A 21,943-nucleotide genomic window follows, 5' to 3' on the forward strand; every position below is an offset into this window, starting at 1 on the left:
ATCAGAACAACTATGTGCATTATCTCTCAAGTGAGATTAATTTGTTGACAGCTGACATACTTGCTGGTTCAGAGATCACCAATCCAACCGCTTATTAGTTATGTCTCTATAAAACATAAAGAACAAAATCCTCATTGTCAAGAATTTTTTCTATATACCCTAAAAGTCTCCATTTTGCTTGGTAAGAAGTAACTTTCACGCTACAGGTGGCTGAGCCAAAGCCTTCAACAAGATAATTCAGTTTGCATATTATGCTATTTCCTTTCCCAAAGCCACCAGGAAACATGGCAAGTAGGCCTGCACAATATGACTGGGAGAGAGCCAAGTCACACCACTCCGGTTTAACACAGAAAGCCCATAACTTCACCCAGAACCTTTAAAACACTTATTTCTATACTTTTCTTTCCCCTTTCTCTTTCAGCTTTAAAGGCTTTGCCTACCCTAACTGTTTGAGCCTTACATATCACTGCATTCACATTTGTTTTGGTTATTGATGAGGTGGGAGACAGGGGAGATGATACATACTTCCCAACAGAATTTCACTAGTTGACTAAATATATAATGAATATCTGTTTATTCAGTGAAAATTCTCGACTGTATGAGCAAAAGCCTGACTGTGTAGGCAGGAAGTAAAGTACCTGATCCTTCTGTGTATAAAACATAGGTCTCCCCAGGACATGCTGTGGGCCAAAAGCTAAGCCCTTTTCCTGAGACTTGAGATGCTTTTGTTAACCTCAAGCCTTACTTCTCCTACAGATACCTCAGTTTCTGTAGCTACAAGCTGATACCTATTTACTAGCGAGGGTTTTCTTGAATCATCAGGACTGGGGATGTTTTGCTTATGCTTTTGGCCAAGCTTCTATAAGCCAACACGTCATGGGTGCGCTGAGGCTTTTTCACAGGATGCCTCTTTTTATTCTTTGCTTTTGTAAGCCTTTCTCAGCTTTTCTGGATAAGTCATTACAATGCCCTCATGCCATGCTGTCAGCAACGCCAGCGGGATGCGAGGATTATAACCAGTACTGGTGGCTCTCCGGACACCGCTCCTGGCTGGAATCATCCCTGGCTGCAAACTTCACGCTCTCACTTGTTCAACTTTTCCACAGCTGCACGTTTTCACCTGAACCCCCTCCTGCTGGCAACATATAAGCTGTGTTAAAAAACCCTGATGCCCTGCACTGCCCTTGACCTGCAGTGCCAACCTCGGCAGCAGCGACCCACAATCCCCCTCACAGCAATGCAGCCTGTACTTTTGAGTGGAATTCAACAGCTTTTGGGCAAAACCAGCCAAAACCATCCTCAAAAGCCCCTTAGCTTCACTCGCCCAACACATCCGCCAATGTGGAGAAGGACGATGCAGCCCATATTGGAGGCCAAGCCCTGCCAAAGCGGGTGCAAGGGGAACTGAGGATCGGGGACTTTAGTGTCGTGAGGAGCCATAAATGGGTCAAAAAGGCGGGGTTTTAACACACGGGTGCAGCCCTGAGAGGAGATAGCCCGCCCTGGTTGGAGTCAGCTCGGCATGAGGAGAGCCGCCGCCACCACCCCCCCCCGCCCGCCCGCCTCGTCGGGGGCCGCCCCCTCGCCTGGCTACGAGCCGCCCGCGTTGAGGCGCGGCCCCGGCGGCGAGGGGAAGGCGAGAGGAGGCGGCTCCGCCCCGCCTCTTCCTGCGGGAGCCGAGCAGTTGCCGCCATGGCGCCGCGCTGGGCAGCAGCTGGGCTCACCTACGCCGCCCTCTTCTTTCTGTCGCTGCTGCTGGCGGTGGCGAGCGCGGGTCTGAGCAGCTACTTCGGCACCAAGTCCCGCTACGAGGAGGTGAACCCGCACCTGGTGCGCGACCCGCTGTCGCTGGGTCCCGCCGCGGCCGCGTCGCGGCTGCCCGCCGCCTGCACGCCTCTGCAGCTCCGCGCCTTGCTCCGCCACGGCACCCGCTACCCCACGGCCGGGCAGATCCGCCGCCTGGGCGAGCTGCACGCCCGCCTCCGCCGCCGCCCGGCCGCCGCAGCAGCAGCAGCCTGCCCCGCCGCCGCCGGCCTGGCCGCCTGGCAGATGTGGTACGAGGAGAGCCTCGACGGGCGGCTGGCGCCGCAGGGCCGGCGGGATATGGAGCACCTGGCCCGCCGCTTGGCCGCCCGCTTCCCCGCCCTCTTCGCCGCCCGCCGCCGCCTGGTGCTGGCCAGCAGCTCCAAGCACCGCTGTCTGCAGAGCGGCGCCGCCTTCCGCCGCGGGCTCGGGCCTTCCCTTAGCCTCGGCAGCGACGGTAAGCCCGGACACCCCCAACCCCCTCCCCTACTTCCCTGAGAGCGCCCCGCTCCCTCCCTGAGGGACCCCCAGCGCTGAGGGAAGCCGTGAAGCCGGTCCCATGGCCCCCCTCCCCAGGTTGAGGGGGACCCTGCACCGCGCGTCCTTCCCCGTAGGGACACCGCTGTGGTGAGGGGACTGTCCCCGGGAGGGTGTCTGGGTACCTTTACGGACGACGGTGCTTTCCCTTGGCTGGTTCCCTGAGGCCCGTGCTTGTTTTCAGAGACGGAGGTTGAAGTGAATGATTCCTTGATGCGGTTTTTTGATCACTGCGCCAAGTTTGTAGCCATGGTGGAAGAGAATGAGGCGGCCATGTGCCAGGTGGATGCCTTCAAAGAGGGGCCGGAGATGAGGAACGTGTTGGAGAAGGTCGCCAGTGCCTTGTGTTTGCCAGTGGAGGAGCTGAGTGCAGGTAACTAATGCCTGTTACAAGTGGCTTCAGCCCTGAGTCTGGCTGAGAGCAACTTCCAAGACTGTAGTTACGCAAAGTAGGTAATTCAAAATATGCTGTAAATAGGAGACACAGTCTCTAATTAAATGCATGAGGCTGTAAACATATATTAGTGTTCCTGTAATGAATGCTTGTTAGTCAGCGGTCAGAAGAAGAAGATGTTTGAAACGATCTTTCCTGTAGGTGAAATCAACTTTACCTTTGGAGGGATATGAGTGTTATCTTTTAATTCTGCTTGTTGAGCAGGTGTAGTTTTTGTAAAACCTGTTACAATTCAAATGCACAAATAACCTCAGGAAAAGGTGGACCTGTAGGTCCATGTTGTAACTTCGCTTGTCCAGAACAGAAGCGCTGGGTTTCCCTGTGTAGTCAAGAGCTGGGGGAGCCCTCCCAAATGGGTATTGCTGTTGTTTCCAGCATGTCCCTATAAGCTGTAGTCCCAAAGTTGGAACATGCTGCTGTTCAAACTCAGCCGCTAATGTGGAGGGTGAGTAATGGTAGTCAGAGACTGCTCTGTGTTAAACACACGCACCTTGCCTGTGTTGACTCTTCTGTCCTTTGTGGTGATGAGGACACACTAGCAGGTGACACCTATGGCATCTACATCAGCAGCTGTGCAGCATTTGGTGTGAAATACTCTAGTTTTCCTATCATAGCAATGTGATGTGAAAAGCTTGCAGTCCGAAATTTGGATTTTGTGCAAGAATTCTGTTGAAAGCTGCTGCTTATTTTTGGTGCTTGGCCTTTGGACTGGTAATTATTTATTGGATTTAATTGTTTGCATTGCTAAATTGTAATTACATTTCATTTGAGAGGCAAGTTGTGTACTTGTGTAGCAGTGGTTTATCTTCTGCTTGTTTCTTGGATTTATTGCAGATCTTGTCCAAGTGGCTTTTCTCACCTGCTCGTATGAGTTGGCTATAAAAAATGTGACCTCCCCATGGTGTTCACTCTTCAGTGAAGAAGATGCCAAGGTACGTGCTAAATGGGAGAGATAGTTGAGAAGCCGTCAAAAGACAGTGTTCAGATTTGCACTTTCTTTGCACTGTCAGAAGTTGTAAGTTGTGTGCTCCTTATTCTTCAGACTCATGAAGTACTACTTTGGTCTCCAAAGAGTTCTGGATTAATCAAGCAGAAAGACTGAAATACCCATCTTTATTCAGACTTAAGTACCGGTGCAGTCTTGATGAGTCCTGATTGAGATTTGTTTTTTCCTGTTGTGCTTAGTTCATATAGTGCTTTTGTTTCTGTAACATCAGAAATGCTCTGGACAGCTTTGTTTTGCATATGATAATCATAGGATAAAATGCCTGGATTCTAGAGGACGTCAAATGAGGTCTTCTAGGTCCTCTTAAGTCTTTTTATGTGGTTCTGGGGATATCAGATCTCTAAACCTAATGCTTCTTCATAAAACTAGTAGAACCCAGATACATGAGACTTCTGTTGGTTCCTCTTCTTTGGAAAAGTACCTGATGTACCTTTGATGTTCAGTAAGGCTCCCCGAGGCTCTTAAAGAAACTTAATGCCCCTTAAGGGGAAGAGGGGAGATGTCTACATAGCTAGGTTGGCTAAAGGGTAGGCGATGGAGTTAGGAGAAAATGGTCTCCTCTCATGGAGGAGCAGGGTCACCATGGACTTCTGCTGAGACCGGTGCTTTTCAATATATTTATAAATAACTTAGAAGTGAGGTGGGAAAGCTTCCTGATTCTGTAGAGTTACTTGGGATAGTAAGAATGTGGGGTGTTTGAGAGGCTTTGCAGGGGCACTCCATGAGGGGGGATTACACAACAGTGCAGTGACAGATGGTGTTTGCCGCAAAGCGATGTGTATGGGATAAGAAGTTGAAACTTCATGTATGAGGTGGCTGTCTCAGATCCATTGTGCCACTGATGAAGCGAACTGTAGATCCGTGAAAGTGGTGGCTCGGCTACAGTAAAATTAATGAACAAAAATGAAATAAAAACCACCTTTAATGGTAGCAATTGTAAGGAGAAGAACAGAGAACAAGGAGAGCATCATGGGCTCTCACACAAATCCAAGGTTCGGGTCTGCCTTTTTGAGATGCGTGCACATCTCTGGAGTAGACAAACTCAGTTAAAGCTATGAGCTTGCTTCCATCTGAAGAACAATTAACTAAGCTAAGGATCTTAGACCTTCATAAGGCAAAATCAGAAATGCTAAAAAAATGGTGGACAGTGACTGTCTTGTCATGTGCAGTACCTAATGGGTACTGAATGAAGCTAGCAGCAGCCAAGTTGGCAACGGTCTAATTTTTTTAACACAGTGTATGGCCAAGCTTCAGGATAGTATTAAGCCTAAAACTTGGTATGTTCAAAGGGGAGATTGGGTTATTGGGGGAGAGACTCCACTGAAGTCTATTAAATTTGTAGAAAACCACCTTAGGGTTCAAAGCCCTGGGCTGAAAATTCCTGGAGTCTGGGGAAGTGTGCCTGCTGTTTTCTCTGGGCCTGATAATGGGCATGACCAGGTACAAGATGCTGAATTTGGTGGCTCTTTAGTCTGATCTATTGTGTCTGGTTTTATGCCGAAGCAGTTTCAACTGGAGCCTCGATGTTTGGGTTTTTTTATTGTGTCAAAGAATTGTTGGTTTTGTGCAGCGTGCAGTAGCATCATTGCTCCAGGTTGTGGGGTTTTTATTTTCCCTTAGTGCAATAATACAGTGAACTCTGTAACTTTAGGTACTGGAATATCTGAATGACCTGAAGCAATACTGGAAGAGAGGATATGGCTATGACATCAATAGTCGCTCCAGCTGCATTTTATTCCAAGATATCTTCCAGCATTTGGACAAAGCGGTGGAAGAGAGCAAAAGGTAAATAAAAAGTCTTTTGTGCTTTGGCTAAATAAAAAGTCTTTTGTGCTTTGGCTACAAGCTTTTTGTGATCAATCCTGAGTTGGATTTAGTGTGAGTAGAAGTTAAGTGTTTTACTTCCAAACATAACAATATTAGGAGAGTTTGAGCTAGGAGAATTTTTAATGGAGAGAATAAAATTTTTAATAAAGCAGTATTACTGCAAAGAGTATGTGTTTAGTTCCACTGATGCTTTTGTGCCCAGCTAATATATTTCCATCTTTTAACTCACTGATCATACAGGCCTTCAAAGGACGGCTATCTGATAATGGTGTTCTCTTTCTGCACAGTTTGAGAAGAGGCCATTGAGTTAAAACGATGAGCTTTTTGTTTCAAATGTCCCTGTTAAAACTCACTTGTGGCAAAAATACGGGTTGAGAGCATCCCCTTGATACATTCTGTGGGCTGATTACTTAAGCACTTCAGCATGGAAGTTTTACTTTCTCTCTGCATGTGTTTGAGTATCTTGCGTGTTGAAATATAATTATGGAAAAATTATTTAGAGATCAATCCAAACGCTTAGTGATTCTAGACCAGAACAGGCTGTTGCAGGGTTGAAGAGGCCAGAGCTGTAATAGCAAACTGGCTGTGTAACAAACCTGCTAGGGAAGGGCAGGCTTCAGGCGATATGCTCGGTGCCCTGTAAGAACATGAGTAAGACACCTCTGTCCTGAAGTCATCCTAAATGTTGTGATTTGTTGCGTGAATCCAAAGTCAGTAGTTCAGCCAGCCAGTCCCAGAACTCTGTGTGGGATATTTAGTTGCTCATTCTTTTTCTTTTACAGCGAAGCTGTAGTTTGGGAACAATACTGTAGCTGTAGGAAGATATTAGGCTTTATGAGTAACTGTTAGTAGACCTAAAGATACAATAACCAGGTGTATTCAAAGGGTCCTGGTCTGATAAAGTGGCTTGTCTTCATCAATTGCTGTGATTTGGCAACAGTCATTTTGTGTTAGTGGAAGAACAATAGCAGGGGTACTCCATTGCTGAGTCACGCAGTCCTCAGAGCTGCCTTTGTAGTGTCATGGATATAACCATCCCTCTGCTTCCTTGAAAATCAAGGTTGTGCTGCCTGTGCTGTTTTTGTGTATTGTTTACTCCTGTGAGCTGGTATCAGCAGTCACAATTCAGTATCTGGTGTTGATCTTGTCTTGTGTGAATTGGTGTGATGGAGAGAAGCAAAATAGGAGTGAAACTGGGATCTGTTGTGGTGTGGAGAAAGGCTTCAGATACAGGTTTGTGTCACAGAACTACCTGCGTTTGCTTTCATGTGCTGGTAATGTGTATTTTTTTGAGAGCTGCTTTAGGCTTAACTGCAGTGCATTCATATGAGAATTAATTTGCAATCTGTGTGCATGTTCCTCATGCAAACTGAGGAATTACAAATTCATGGTTTAGTGATCAGTCACATGAATTAATACCTTAGCAGATAAGTGTGGAAATGTTTATAGAAGTACATGATATCAAGGATATGGTTGTAAGATTGTATAAATATCATGCTGTTAAATACTTGATAGAAACCAATTTATAGGTAACTTTACCTTGCAACCAGCAAATTCAGCTTTGGTGTTGATATGTAAACATTAGTTACATGTGTGCATGTTCTTGCATTCCTAGCATCCTTGGGGCTTTATTTCTATATTCAATATATTAAAATAGATCTACCTAATTCCCAGCAGAGTTATATTAATGGCTTTGAATTTTGGAAAGAAAAGCAATGAGTCAGGGATATTTGGGGCTGGCCGTATGTATTTTTTACATGATAACCCATTGGAAGACTTTTTTTCCCGTTTAGTCGACAGACTGAAATCAGAAGTAGCATTCACATTTTGGGTTGGAGGAATGATCCATAAAGTTGATTATAACCATTTTATAGTAGAAAAGACAGCAAAGAAGTTTTCTTCCTTTAAGAGTTTGCTAACTGAGAATCCAAGTTGGACATGAACAGTGGTCGAAGAACTGTGCGTTAAGGCAGGTGAAGCATAATTCTCAGTCAGTTGGCTTTTTTGCTGTTCTTCAGTGTGGGATGCAGAGGGAGACCCTGTGTTGATCACTGGAGCTCTGAGTGATGCAAGACTGTTGAGGTCATGTTTAATACGTAACACGGTTTCTTTCATCTAAAGGGCAGTTATCACTAGGTAAACAGTACAAGTACTGTTTATCTTAATTACTTGCGGGATTCACCGAAAATCACTAATGTGTCTGGTTTTAGTAGTGTTAGCCTAGTATTCGAGAAGGTAAAGGCATTGAAAATTTGCCTTTGAGATGTAAATGTAGACTTCCCCAACACCTGCATTCAGATTAATGCCTTGGTCCTGCCTTAATGAGCATGTGAGCGCAGGGAAAGGGGCTGTACAGGGTTGGAAATGAGAGCCCAGGACAGGAACGTGCAGGACGCTGCTGCATTGTGTGCCAGCAGTGGTCAGGAGCCTTTCTGAATCTTAGCTGTGCTGTGCATCAGCCAGCACAAAGGAGACACCTCTGTTCTTTTCACCATGAATGGGTTAAAATTTGGCAGTTGCAAACATAAAGTAAGTTTGGCTTTTGGGAGGAGCTGCTGTGAATGAAAGGTGGGCTAAAGGACACTGAGATAGGATCCCTCTACAGCCAAGCTGGCTTAAGAACTTGTGCTGTCAAATGGTCACTCTGGAAATTTAAGGCTTGTACGGGAGTCGGTGGTACATCCTGTTTTGGTAGTGGTGGAGTCAAAACAGTGGTTATGCTGGATCACCATTTAAAGAAACTTCTTCCCTGTATCCTTTCTTCAGCCCACTGGAGAGCTAAATGAAAAATACATCGAGGCACGGGTCACTAACACCCGACTGTGAACACTTACAAGCATGCTGCTGTGATTGCCTCTGTCACGTGCTGTGTGTGTCTGTACGAACAGGCACAGAATTGGGAATGAGAAGATAAGGAAGAAGTGCAGGTTAACAGAAAAACAGACAAATGAGGCCCTTAAGACACCTCTGCGCTTCTGAAATCTGAAAACTAACTTCTAAAGGTAGCCTGGCTTACGTAAGGAGAGCTATCGATTTTGTTTTGTTTTAGTATAATTTACTCTTTGAACAGTGACAGTCTTTCAGTCTTTAAATTGTATGTGCTAGTTGCAGCTGTGTGTCTCAACTGGGTATAAGATATCCCTGTGAATTTAATAATAATAAATTTTTAAAAAGCCATATGAAAAAAATCTGTATCTGTACTTCTGATTTATTGAGAACTAGATCAGCAGTCACTAAATCACAAGGTGGAGCAGGCTCCCTGGGGAAGGTCAGGTGTCTGAGGCAGAGCACTAAGGGACCAAGATGACTCCATCCCGTTGTTCAGCCATGCAGTTGTGGTCTCGGGGGTTTTCGTGTCACACTGCCACCACAGAGGGAAGCAGGTAGTGAGTTTGTGTGTGTAAAGGATCGGGACCCTACAAATCATTCCAAATCCAAAGCTGGGGGAGCGATCTGCTTAGTCTGCATCATCTTAAATGGGAACTGAAAGCTGCCCAAGCGCATTGCCTGGCACAAAAGGGATGTGTCACTCCATCCCACAACGTAAGGTGGCAGTCTTAAAGCGCTGAAGACGTGTGTATAGTGTCAAACGGATAACCCAGTGCACTTAATATGTGGAAATCTGCCACTGCCGTGGTCTTGGAATGGCTCGTGTCTCTTGGGATCTAGAGAGTGGCAGTGCAACTGGTGCTTTTTCATCTAGGGAGCGAGATTTATCCTGGATCCTGTGGCAATGTGAGAGAAAAAAGAAACCATACAAATAAAAAAATATGCCTGTGTTAATAACAGTAAATGTTTGGTTGTGCATGAGTGCCTCTTTTTTTTTTTTTTTTCCTGGTATCGTGCAACTTCAAGTCAGCAGGTTAAATACTTTTGCAGCAGTTCGTTACTCAGAAAATGAACCTTGGGTGAAACATCTTTTAGTAGAATGTTGTTTCAATTTAGCGATGTTTAATGTTGGATTGTAACTGGCTATTTACTTTAAAATTTTAAGACTGATGAATTTACTTCCAGAGCATTATCTTTGCTCCAAGTTTCCTTTTCTTTCTGGAAAGCTTAGATTGGGCTATCCAAAAGTAGAAAGGGGAGAATTTCTATTCCAGGAAGAAGCTGGGAGATCTGGATTATCTGTTCTGTTCCAGGTTTGGCAGTGGAGAACAGTGTTGGCAACGCTGCATTTTTGTAGCATACTTGAAGTGTTTATATTCAATGACTTTTAATTCCCAGTTACAGTTGAATTAAAAAGAGAAACCTTGCTTTTACTGTAACCGTTTCTTCCATGAAGTGATGCTTGACCTTGTGATCTGATGGCTCACCAAACTTACTTGCTGTATTAGTTGCCTTGTTAAAGCTCACTTTTTCTTTCTTCTGGGGAAAATATCTTCTGCTGATTAGTCTGTCCTTAAGAAAACTATGAAGGTGGCAATAAATACCATTGCTAATTAGTCCCACCTTCAATTTGCAGTGCAAATGTTTCAGACACTCTTAGAATCTTTCATCATATGAATTATAATAGAATTCTTGGTTTAAACTAGGAATATTCTCTTCTGTGCAGGTCCAGCTGTACAGCAAACTGGTTTTGAAGGCAGTGAAAGAAATTTTTCGCTGAATGGTTGCTCTTGTCAACTGTCCCCATCCAGGCAGCTGGTGGAGAGGTGGTGGAATAGCTTGTTCAGTAACTTGGGTCTGATGTTGTATTTATTGATAGTTGTTTTAGTGACCACCTACTGTTAGCATACCAATGCATGGACTCTATTCTTCTGCACCCTCAGTAGCAGTAAAGTATAAATGTCTAATAAAGGTTAATTTTCAGTAGAAAGCATCTACTCCTTGAGACCTTACCACAGTCGCAGTGGGCCTTTCAGGACCACGTTCCTCCCTACCTTCTTACCAGTCTGTAAGGACATGTCATAATCACATTTCTAGGGAGAAATTGGGGGCCAGGACGCTCTCTTCCATGCAAATTTTCTTAATTACAAAAAGAGAATTGTATCACAAATGTTCAATGAAAAATTAAACCAGGTGATTTATTATACTGAAATGGCATACTTGGGCAGTTGTTTTAGTCCATAAAGCACTTTATTTTTGTGAAGATGCAAGAATTGCATTTTTCCCATGTCTTCCTGCTACGGATAGAAAATACAGTCAGGCTGTGCAACTACATGGCAAAGAAGCTAATGAGTAAATACTCTTCAGTAACCTGTTGGGTTTTCCCCACTGGAGCCTAGGCCTTACTCAAAGTGCCTCTGTTCTTTGTTATGTTGGTAAAACTGCTAGGTGGCGATACGTGCATGTGTGTACTCTTGCAGTTGTGCTGCTGTGGAAGAATCCTTGAAAGGCTGCATTTGTTTAAACTGTTAGAAAGCATCCGATTTCCCAAAGCTGTGGTATTTACAGACGCTTCAACATTGGCATGTCGAGGAGCAATCAATGAGTATCACCTTACCTCAGAAGAAGCATTGAGTTCTTTGTGGCTCATATGTGGGCTACAGCTAGTGACCAAACCCTATTACAATCCTCCCACCACCACCACCTAACACGATGCTAATGGTAAGGATAACCTCAGACTTGGTGGGCCCCCATCTCCCCTCAGGGGGCATGTCTGATCTGTGTGTTGCATGGGATCGTGGGGGCTGCCAGCTCATTGCTCACTGGCTTCTTGCCTTGTTGGAGGACTTGGCGAGCTGAACCTGGGAGGAGAAAAAGGAAGCGCTGCAGTTGCAGGAGGAAGTCCCTGTTGCTGCAGCGTAGGGTATGGATCTGTAGGAAGACTGTACATAGGAGGGACAAAGATGTGCATTGCTTTTCAGCTTCAGGTTTCCATGAGGTGCCCAGCTGAGCCTTACACCTGTGATCTGGGAGTGCTGTTCTGCCGACGGGAACTGTGTGTGTTGATGAGAAATTCGTGTATTTAGTTAGTTAATGCAATATGAAGCTGCTGATCTTGTTAAAAAACCAGACAAACTTAACAGCTACACGCTTGGGCAGAGGTGGCTTTGAAACCTGGTTGTGGCACACTTTAAGGCAATCAGCTACTCATTAAAAGCTGTTTTATACTTTTTTTCTTCTAGCTTCAAATATTTAACAAGTCTGCCTTTCTTGCTTGTGAAAGATAGTATGAAATACTTGTTATTACTTGTCTGAATGGATTACCATAAGGCTCTGGAAGTTGGGAGGTATGCCTTATGCACCCATCTCAATATTTAAAGTACGTGGCTAATGTTTGAAAATATTGACCTAGCTGCACATACAGATTGCAAAATATTTTGTGGTTTCCTCTGAGAGTAAGCAGGTTCAAGGTATTTAAAAAAAACAAACAAAAAAAACCCCTTATTTGAATTTGAAGATCCAGTGAAGGTGATCTTTGTAGTTATACCAGGCTAAGCCATATGGTAAATGGCTTAATTTGCCAATTTATTGGTAGTTTTTGTTGGTTTATGTAATTTGCCTTCCTCTTTGCAGGTCAGTTCACAACACAATTGATAACCTTTCTGTAGTCAGTTACTACTGTGCCCTAATTGCTCCTTGCAAACCTATGACTTGGTACAAAAGAATGCAATAGATGATCTAAACACAATTAACTGTTCAAAACTATCTTTTTAAGTATGTGCAATGGGAATAGAGCAAAAAGCTTCCACGTATGCAGTAGAAATGATGTAATTCTATTTAGAAAACCCTTCTGCTCAGATCCAAATTGTTCCATCATTTCTTTTAATAAAACTTCTTGGTTGCCACTGGGATCCCACATTTGCACAGTGCAGATTCTTGGCTTTCTGGGTGAGAGTTGTAAACCAGTGTGTTTGATCACCTGCCCAGTAGCAGAGCAGCTCTGAAGGAGAACCAGGGCTAAGACACGTAGACATGTAATGCACCTTGTTTAAAGCGCAGGGCAGTTTGTAGCCATATGTGTACTACATGGGCTTGCTTTGAGGTATGAAGCGGATCTTGCAGAGCCAGGTCAGAGGCTTTGGGACTACGCTCCCTAGAGGGTCCCTTTCTTGGAGGGCTTGGAGGGTGGGTGGTTCTGTGTGGCTTTGTATGGGGTCATTTTGGAGGTATCCCTGCTCTGTCCCTTGGCACTTTGGGGTACCTGGGATAGTTTTGATAGGTCCATCTTTCAAAGACGGGGCTTCTGACATGGTTAAAGGTGCTTTTGGGAAAACTGGGTAGGGATGTGAAATTCACCATAGGTCCTTGTAGCATGTTCAGAAGCATCCCTGCGTCTGCGTTTCTGAAGTGTGTGTGTTTGCTGCCTTCTCTCAGATACCTGAGCAGTCCAGGTCCCCTGGACCTGTGTCTTCTCATCTATCTGTCTAGAACTAGACATTTGAAGTGTTGTTTGTGCCTTTCAGACTGCCCAGAACAAAATTAATCTCACATTAGTTACCTAGTGCTTGCTTGCTCAAGATTGCTCTGAAAAGATGTCTCAGCAACTCTTATAGTCATATCTCTTTTTCTAAGAAATTAAAAAATGAGGCAAAATAGTACCTTGCAACTAACATACAAATGAACTGATCTAACCAGTATTCACCTTGGGCAGGAAGGGTTTGACACATGGCATGATCCTCTTGATTTGGTTTTGGTTCGTCAGGATGGTTCAACATTTAGCATCAGCGTGATGCTGCTGCGGTAAGGAGGTCTGTAAGCATGGAGAGGTGGGATCATTCAGAAAAGAGCCTTTGAAACTGCAAAAGCTCTAAAGTGAAATGCAGTGAAGCCTAGTTAGCTTTAGGTGATGAACTCTTGCAGGACTGGATAAGAGCTGTCACCTTTTAATTGGGGTTCTAAATGAGTTTTGCATAGTCTTGTCAGCTTTTCAAGTTTGCCTTTGCCATGAGTGAGCTCATGTATGTCCTTGTTGGAAGGAAGTTCAACAAGTGCAAGGTCCTGCACCTGGGTTGAGGCAACCCCAAGCACAGATACAGGCTGGGTGATGAGTGGATTGAGAGCAGCCCTGCAGAGAAGGACTTGGGGGTGCTGGTGGATGATGGGATGAACATGAGCCAACAGTGTGCGCTCACAGCCCAGAAAGCCAACCGTATCCTGGGCTGCATCGAAATAAATGGTGCCAGCAGGTCAAGGGAGGGGATTCTGCCCCTCTGCCCTCGTGAGACCCCACCTGGAGTGCTGCATCCAGCTCTGGGGCCCCCAGCACAACACAGACATGGAGCTGTTGGAGTGGGTCCAGAGAAGGGCTACCAAGATGGTCAGAGGGTTGGAACACCTTTCCTACAAGGACAGGCTGAGAGACCTGGGCTTGTTCAGCCTGGAGAAGAGAAAGCTCTGGGGAGATCTTCTAGTGACCTTCCATGCTTAAAGGGGGCCTACAGGAAAGGTGGGGAGGGACACTTGATCAGGGGGTGTGATGATAGGATGAGGGGTAGTGGTTTCAGACAGAAAGAGGGGAGATTTAGATGAGATACTGGGAAGAAGTTCTTTCCTGTGACAGTGAGGCACTGGCACAGGCTGCCCAGAGCAGCTATGGCTGCCCCCTCCCTGGCAGTGTTCAAGGCCAGACTGGATGGGGCTTGGAGCAACCTGGTCTGGTGGCAGGTGTCCCTGCCCATGGCAGGGGGGTGGAACTAGGTGATCTTTAGGCTCCCTTCCAACCCAACCCATTCTATGGTTCTGTGCATACTGTTTGACAGATTTATTTTTTTTTCCTTCTTTCTTCTTCCCACTGGTAATAACACTGAGCAACACCACTGTTAAGTATTTTTGCTGCAGTCTGAGTCTCACCACTGCCACTGCATTCCTTGATCTCTGCTGTTTCCTTGTAGTTTTAGGGTTCTTCCAGCTTTTTTTTTTTTTTTTTTTTTTTTTTTTAGAGAAATAAATCACAGAGGGAGGTGGGAGGGGTGGATAGTTCATCGCATAGCTGAAAAGGGAGGGATTTGGGTCCTTCATCCTGGCTTTTTTATTGGGGGGGACAAAGGATGGAGCGTAGTCTAAGCTTACTTGTTTAACAGTTGTTAAAACAAAACTTACGTTCTTTGAAGTTGTTGGAGGGATTTTTATGTGAGGTTTGAATGTTGGCGGCCAGTTAAGCTTTGCTGTAGGAAATGTTCTTTCTTATCCCACTACCTGCTGGGGTTTGGGTTATCTCTAGCTGAAAGTCACATTGGTGCTTAGGAAATAAACTTTGGTTAAAAGAAGGCTCGCTTCTGTGTCTCAGGTGTTATGTCAGTAGTCCTAAGAAGAGTAGGAACCATCTGCTGTTGAGGATGGGTGAGCTGATGCAGAAGATTGAGAGTTAAACCCAAATCTACTGGGATTAAGGAGAACTAGAGTTTGGCTGAATGATAAATCCTGTGTCTGTGCTTCTCTATGGTGCCTTTTTTTCCCCATAGTGAGACGTAGCTTTCAGGGTTGTGCTGATGAATTGTTCAGTACTTTCTTCATATTCAGCTGTGGTCAGATTTACTTAGAAGGTTACAGCGTGGGTGGTTCAGTAGCTGAAGCTGACACATGTCTTCAGTGAGCCCTGCTCATGTTCTGCCTAGTGACAGCCACTTTTGCTCATTTGGAAGTGTCCCATAAAATGGATATGAAACCAATTGCCAGCAATCTCTTTCAGACAAGCTCTTGATATTTTATGGCAAAGTTTTACGTACAGTCTCTTCATCTCCCTTTAAAGTTGGAAATGAGATTTTAAATTTTTTTTCTACTGATCAGTGTACTTTCCCAAGTAATTTATGAAATGAAAGGGAGAAAAAAGTGAATTGAAGTATCGTTAGCAGTTGCCAGAGTATGATGTTGAGAACTTTGTCCAGTGCTTCCACGTGATGCTGAGTCATTAATCGTTTGGAAAGAAGATTGAGTGTGGAAACCTCAGGCCTTCTGTTTAATATTTTATTGGCCTGTGCTACTGTTTTGAATTTATCAGTGATTTGGTGATTGTGCTTTGCACTCCTGTCTTCACTTTATCAGAAATGTAGGGGCAGTAGTAACCTTTGCCTGTGTACACGCTCTGAAGAGGCAATCTTTCATGATTTCCCTCTAATTAAAAATGCTGCTGTTGCTGTTTTAACCTTGGTAGTGATTTTTATTGTTGTTATTAGATGATATGAAACCACATCTGAACTGGAGTCATGACCCCAGACTGAACAGGGAGTGCTTGAGTAGTCTTAGAAATCAGATATCCCTAGTACTGATGAGAAACCAGGTATACTGTGTTAAAGAGGCTATTGAAAACTCAGGTTTGAATCATACAAGGAAACAGTGTTAATCCTTGTTAAAACAATACGGTGGGATAGCTGTGAGTGGGAGAGGTTTGTTTTGTCTCCCCAGGTGGTTTGGCCTGTTGGCATGAGGATTTCATGAGACTAAAGGAGGTGAAAGAAAAACTCAAGTTACAGTGAGAATGAGCACCTTGTTTATTCTTCTTCTGTCTTCATGAGATTTTCTTTCCTTGTTCTTTAAAACTTTTGTGTGTGTGTATGGGCTATAATTTGTTTCCTGTTTTGGAAACCTATGTCTTGCTGCTTTTTTTAACTAAGAAGTTAACCATATTTTTTAGTGATTTACTTCTGTTTCAAAATTCCTGCTAGCATCAGCTGGAAAGTAAAGCCAAACCTTGCTTAAAGCCGGCACTGATAGCCAGAATGTGTTTGGGTTTTTTTTTGTTTTGTTTTGTTTTTGTTCTTGCAGCTCTGAAACCTTTTTTTGGCGGCTGTGTGGTGTGTCTGAAATCTACTCCCTGCAGGGTGGATAATGCCTGTGTACCACTTGTTTTGGAGGCTTTAGCAGCATATTTACACTGCTAGCTTCCTTGCTTAGTAATTACAAAATACAGAGCACCATGTTTGGGAGCACGCGTGTGTATAAAGGCGTGCAGTTGGGACGAAGTGAAAATGTGCCACGTTGCTAGAGCTGGGTGATAGTCCCCCAAGAGTGCTACAAGAACTTGAATGAAATAGTTGAAACAACAGCCAGTGTGTGTTGCTTTCAGCCAAGAAGCTTGTAGGGGCTGGCAGGTGTGATGATTTTAAAACAAATAAATAAATTGGGGGGAGGTGGGGGGAGGGGCGGGGCAGCAGCTCCAGGAGAGAATCAGAATTACATGCCGATCTAGTAGAAATAACAATTGAGACTAGCATTGATAAGCACCTTGATGAATATGATATCCCAGATTAGTGTCAGTATGGCTCTTTGATAGGAAAACACACCTCTTGGAGCTCCCGGGAAAGATCAGCATGTAACTGGGGTGATCTGGGAGACGCAATCATGATTTTCAAACACCCTTTAGCAGGTTTCCTTATCAAAAGAAATCAAGCAGTTGGGATTAAGGGGAAAGATCCTTACATGAGTAAAAAATGAAGAAAAATAGAAGAAATGGAGGCTAGGGATACCTGATTGATTTTCCTAGCAGGAGAAGGTTGCTAGTGGAGGTAAGTCTGCAAGGATCTCAGCTGTTCAGCATGTTGTAAATGACGGGGGAAAAAAGAGGTGAGAAGGTAAGTGGCAGTGCAAATGCAGCACTTTTGTTCAAGATAAATAAGATAAATTGTTTCTACGAGGACGATTGTGAAAGGACCTTGTGAGACTAACTGGGCTTGAAAATTGCAGATCTGTGAAGTAATCCACATGGTAAAAATGATCTTCTTATCATCTGTCAGGTAGAATCAGGGATTAATTACTACTCAGGAGTGTTGAGTCTTGAGGTTGTTACAGTTGCCTGGAAGTATCTTGAACTTCTGTAGGCTAACTAGAAAAGGTCTGGAGAGCTTGGGAGGGGGGGAGAAATTTAATTAAATACAAAGGCAAGTGTAGAGTTTTGCATCTGGGAAAGAACAACCCCATGTACCAGTATAGGTTGGGGACTGAGCTGTTAGAGAGTAGTGTAGGGGAAAGGGACCTGGGGGTCCTGGTGGACAGCAGGATGACCATGAGCCAGCAATGTGCCCTCATGGCCAAGAAGGCCAATAGCATTCCTATATAGGAAAAAAAGAATTGCAACATTTTGCCATCCATTGGAAGGCGTGTGATCAGTAGGTCAAAGGAGGTTCTCCTCTCCCTCTACTCTGCCCTGGTGAGACCTCATCTGGAATAGTTTGTCCAGTTCTGGCCCCCTCAGTTCAAGAAGGACAGGGAACTGCTTGAAAGAGTCCAGTGCAGAGCCATAAAGATGATTAAGGGGGTGGAACATCTTCCTTCTGATGAAAGGCTGAGGGAGCTGGGTCTCTTTAGCTTGGAGAAGAGGAGACTGAGGGGTGATCTCATTAATGTTTATGAACACGTAAAGGGCGAGCGTCAGGAGGATGGAGCCGGGCTCTTCTCGGTGATGTCCAGTGACAGGACAAGGGGCAACAGGTGCAAGCTGGAGCATAGGAGGTTCCATGTTAACGTAAAGAAAAATACTGTGAGGGTGAAACTGGAACAGGCTGCCCAGAGAGGTTGTGGAGTCTCCTTCTCTGGAGACCTTCAAAACCTGCCTGAACACGTTCCTGTGTGACCTACTCTAGGTGATCCTGCTCTGGCAGGGGGGTTGGACTAGATGATCTTTCAAGATCCCTTCCAACCCCGAGCATTCTGTGATTCTGTGAAAATGGAAAGCATCATGGGTGTAGCATGACTTTACGATGTAGCTCACTGTCTTGAGTATTGTGCATTTCTAATAGTCTGATCTGAAAGGATATAGCTCATTTGGAAAAACTGTGGAATGCCTAAGGTAGGATTTTGCAACTTGGAAAGAATATTGTTGCAAAGTTGTAAGTAGGGTTAAATGGTGCGTAGCATCCACAAATAGAAAAAATTAAGAGCAGTGTGTGAAGCTGTGCCACAGGATATCGTGCATGCTAGAAATGTATGTGGATTTAAGGAGAAATTGGACAAAGGAAAGGTTCATCAAGAGGTTCTGCATTACATAGAAGCCACATCTGGCCCAGGAGATCTCTGAGCTGGAAATTGCAGAAGATCAAAGGAATAACTTCTGCCATGTTCTGTAGGTGTGTGGTTTTTTGCTGCTGTTCCCATTTGTGGACTGACAGGAGGGATGTGAATGTGTCCTAAAACCTAAAAATACTTCCTTGAAGGTGTGGGGCAGGGGGAGGATATAGATGAACTAGTCAAATGAGTAGGAGGAGGGAACAAAGAGTGGAGGGGGAAGGGGAGACAAGAGGGTTGAAGGATTCAAAAGCTTTACAGTTTTAAAATGGGGTCATAAATAACAAGAGGAGAAAAGCAGGCAGAACCACTGATTTTGGAGGAGCTGGAAGAGGGGCTATAGTGAATGTACACCTCTTGGTGCAGCAAGGGCATGGGTGGGAAAAAATGTAACATACTCCATGCAGAACCTTTCTGTAGTTTTAATGCTTCTTTTGAACAGGAAACGGAGGCAGGTTTCTGAAACTCTTCCTTTCAGCAAAACGTCACTTAAAAAAAAAAAAGTATGTGCATGTGTGTGCATACATGTCTAAGGTGTACTGTCAGAAGAGCTGCAGGCTCACCGGGGAGCAGAATGGTGCAAGGTGTGTTTCAGACTGCACAAACACTGGGGCTATATTGAGCTGGTAGTACAGAGCCCATCCTGTGCCGTAGTGCAGTCCTGCTTATCTGAGCAAAGTTCGAATTTACAGGCAAGTCACCCAGTTAACCATTTTTCAGTTGCTTCAGACTTCAGGTTGGAGCGGAGGAAACGCCTCCTTTTCAGGCCAATCAAGATGTGTCTTATCTGTGGGTGGACTTCACTGGCAACTGGAATGTTGCCAAACATCACCTCTTGTCTTATGAAAGCTGAATGTGGTTTTACATGTGCTAGAACAAGTGACCTGAGCTTCTGAGTGCCACTTGGAGATGTTCCCAAAAAGTCATCATCGTTCTCTTGGAGCAAGGGGCAGATTTTCATCTTGGCTGATGCTTCCTCGTGCAGCAAGCCAGCTCTTATCTTTCCTTTGGTTGAACAATGTGTAACCTTTTGTTGCACAAGCTATCTTTGTTTTAGGCTTTGTTTGTGGTGTGAATCCATGGCTTAATTTGCCGGCCTGTGTGCTGAGGGAATATGATCGTCTTTTTGACTAGTTGGTATTATTCTGGAGAATTAGCAATAGCAGTAGTCCTGCTTATAATTTGGACTAATAAATTGCAGAGGGATGTTTTCCTCTGACAACTGAATCGCTGTCTTCAGACTAAACTTTGGTAAATGCTGATGTACTTTTCTATATAGGAAAAAAAGAATTGGCAACATTTTGCCATCAAATTACGCTTTTTGTTGTAGCACGGTGTGCAGTTAAAAGCATTGGTGGTCGTAGGAGTAGGCAAGAAACACTCCTTAAAATGCTACTCTGGTGGTGGTGTGCCAGGGAGAGAACCGGTTTGTGTGTTTCAATCTGTAATTTGTTTGCTTGTGCAGGCAATCATGCCATTGTAGTTAGGTCAGAGGTAGTAGGCCTTTACTGTAGTTTCCCCATGTGCTAGTAAATTTGTCCTTAGACTTAATTTTCATCTTGAAACTGATTTGTCACTTTATTGCAGCAGTTGGAAAAGGTTTTTGATTCTCAAATCTAGCAAAATCAATGCTGAAAACTTTAAAACTTTCTGGGTCTAAAATGCTGATAACGTGGGGGCTTTTCTTCCCCACACCTTGGGTTAATTTAGGCAGAAGCTTATTAAAAAGACCTTAAAGAATTCTGTGTCATTTGAAGTATTTAGAATAGTTAAAGAAAAAGGGTATGTTTTAATAATAAATTGTTGGTCTTTGTGAGGTGGATTATGTCCTGGGTGATCTCACTTAATTGTTCATTATACCTGTCATTCAGGTACTTTTTGCATCTGCCAGGCAACAACAAAAAATTGCTGACTAATCAATCCTATTAAACACTGCTTAGCATCCTGGGAAAAGCAGTAACATTTTAGCCATAGGTTTGTATAAAGCAAATCTGTGAAACTTGTAGTAAAAATTTTATTTGGTTAAAAAAAAGAAAAGTCTCTAGGAGTTCTTCCAGCTAGCCCATGATGGGGGAATGGCTGTATGTGTTTGCAATGGATCTGTGTTAGCAGAACCAACGAGTTACTGCAATGTCTTCAAGCCTTCCCACGTGCTGACAGTGGAAGGGGACTCTGTCACATCTGACGAAGGGCTTACCTTGGTTTGTATGTTAACAAAGCCTTGCAGCTGGCTTGGTAACTTGCTGCCCTTCTCTCAAATTCCTGATGGGAGGAGGCAATGCTATTTAAACGTCTTCTATTTAATCCAAAATCAGTATATTGACTGTAGCATGGTCACTGGATCTTCCCATACCTAGGAAGAACACAAGTGATAGTTTCACACGGGGAGTTGGAGAGATGTACTGAATATATGGACACACACTATTCATCTGTTTTTTGCTTTTGTTTGCCACATTTGTATGAGGCTCTAGCTGTAGCCTAACTGCATTTATTACAACGTCGTACATTTTATGTAAGAACCAATACCTTAAATTGGGACAAAATTTAGGAAGCTTGGGTGCTTTAAAAAAAAGTCTAATACAGTGAAATTCCCTTTATAAGCCTTTGTTGCTGACAGCTGTGCAATATGTTGGTATGTGTGTTTTAAAGCACAGGCCCTTGCTCATCCCTTGCACTTTTTTTTTCTTTTTTAGTTCAAAACCCATTTCTTCACCTTTGATTGTACAAGTTGGACATGCAGAGACACTTCAGCCCCTCCTTGCCCTTATGGGTTTCTTCAAAGATGATGAGCCTCTCAGGGCAAACAATTATGTCAGACAAAGGCATCGGAAATTTCGCAGTGGCCAGATTGTGCCTTATGCAGCCAACCTGGTTTTTGTGCTTTACCACTGTGATCAAGTAAAAACCTCTAAAGAAGAGTATCAAGTACAGATGCTGTTGAATGAAAAACTGATGTCGTTCCATCACTCAAATGAAACCATCTCAACTTACGCTGACCTCAAGGACTATTACAAGGACATCCTGGAAAACTGCCACTTCAAAGAAGAGTGTGAATTACCAAAAGTGAATGTTACTGCTATTGACGAACTTTGAGGGAATGAAATGGAGTGGGTGTTCCGCAAATTGATCTCGGTTCTGTTTGATAGACATTGTGAACAAGCACTTTTGATGATTTGCTACTTCTGTGTTGACTTTCTAAACCTGAAGATTTGATAGGTTGTCTTGGTGAGCTCAATGTACTGTTTATTTATTACATAAGTAGAATTACAAAAACAAATGCTGTAACAGGGATGTTGCTGAGCACTTGTAACAAATACGTGATGCAAGATGAAGCGTACCTGTATGTTTATATGTACAAATAAGTAATTTCATTGGTTATTCCTTTTATAAATGTGCCATAGATGGATTTAAGAGCTGGGGCAACTTCTGTT

The 21,943-nt window shown here is 44.0% G+C and overlaps 1 protein-coding gene across 1 annotated transcript; it reads left to right on the forward strand.

Annotated features, from left to right (window-relative positions):
• Positions 1–1,692: 1,692 nt before the first annotated feature.
• Positions 1,693–21,605, forward strand: MINPP1 (multiple inositol-polyphosphate phosphatase 1). The gene is made up of 5 exons (XM_009951143.2): positions 1,693–2,260; positions 2,525–2,713; positions 3,629–3,726; positions 5,452–5,585; positions 21,206–21,605. The coding sequence occupies exons 1-5, from the start codon at positions 1,693–1,695 to the stop codon at positions 21,603–21,605; spliced, it is 1,389 nt and encodes a 462-aa protein (XP_009949445.2).
• Positions 21,606–21,943: the final 338 nt, after the last annotated feature.

Source organism: Leptosomus discolor, chromosome 6, assembly GCF_034619465.1.
Source record: "Leptosomus discolor isolate bLepDis1 chromosome 6, bLepDis1.hap2, whole genome shotgun sequence".
Classification (NCBI taxonomy): Eukaryota; Metazoa; Chordata; class Aves; order Leptosomiformes; family Leptosomidae; genus Leptosomus; species Leptosomus discolor.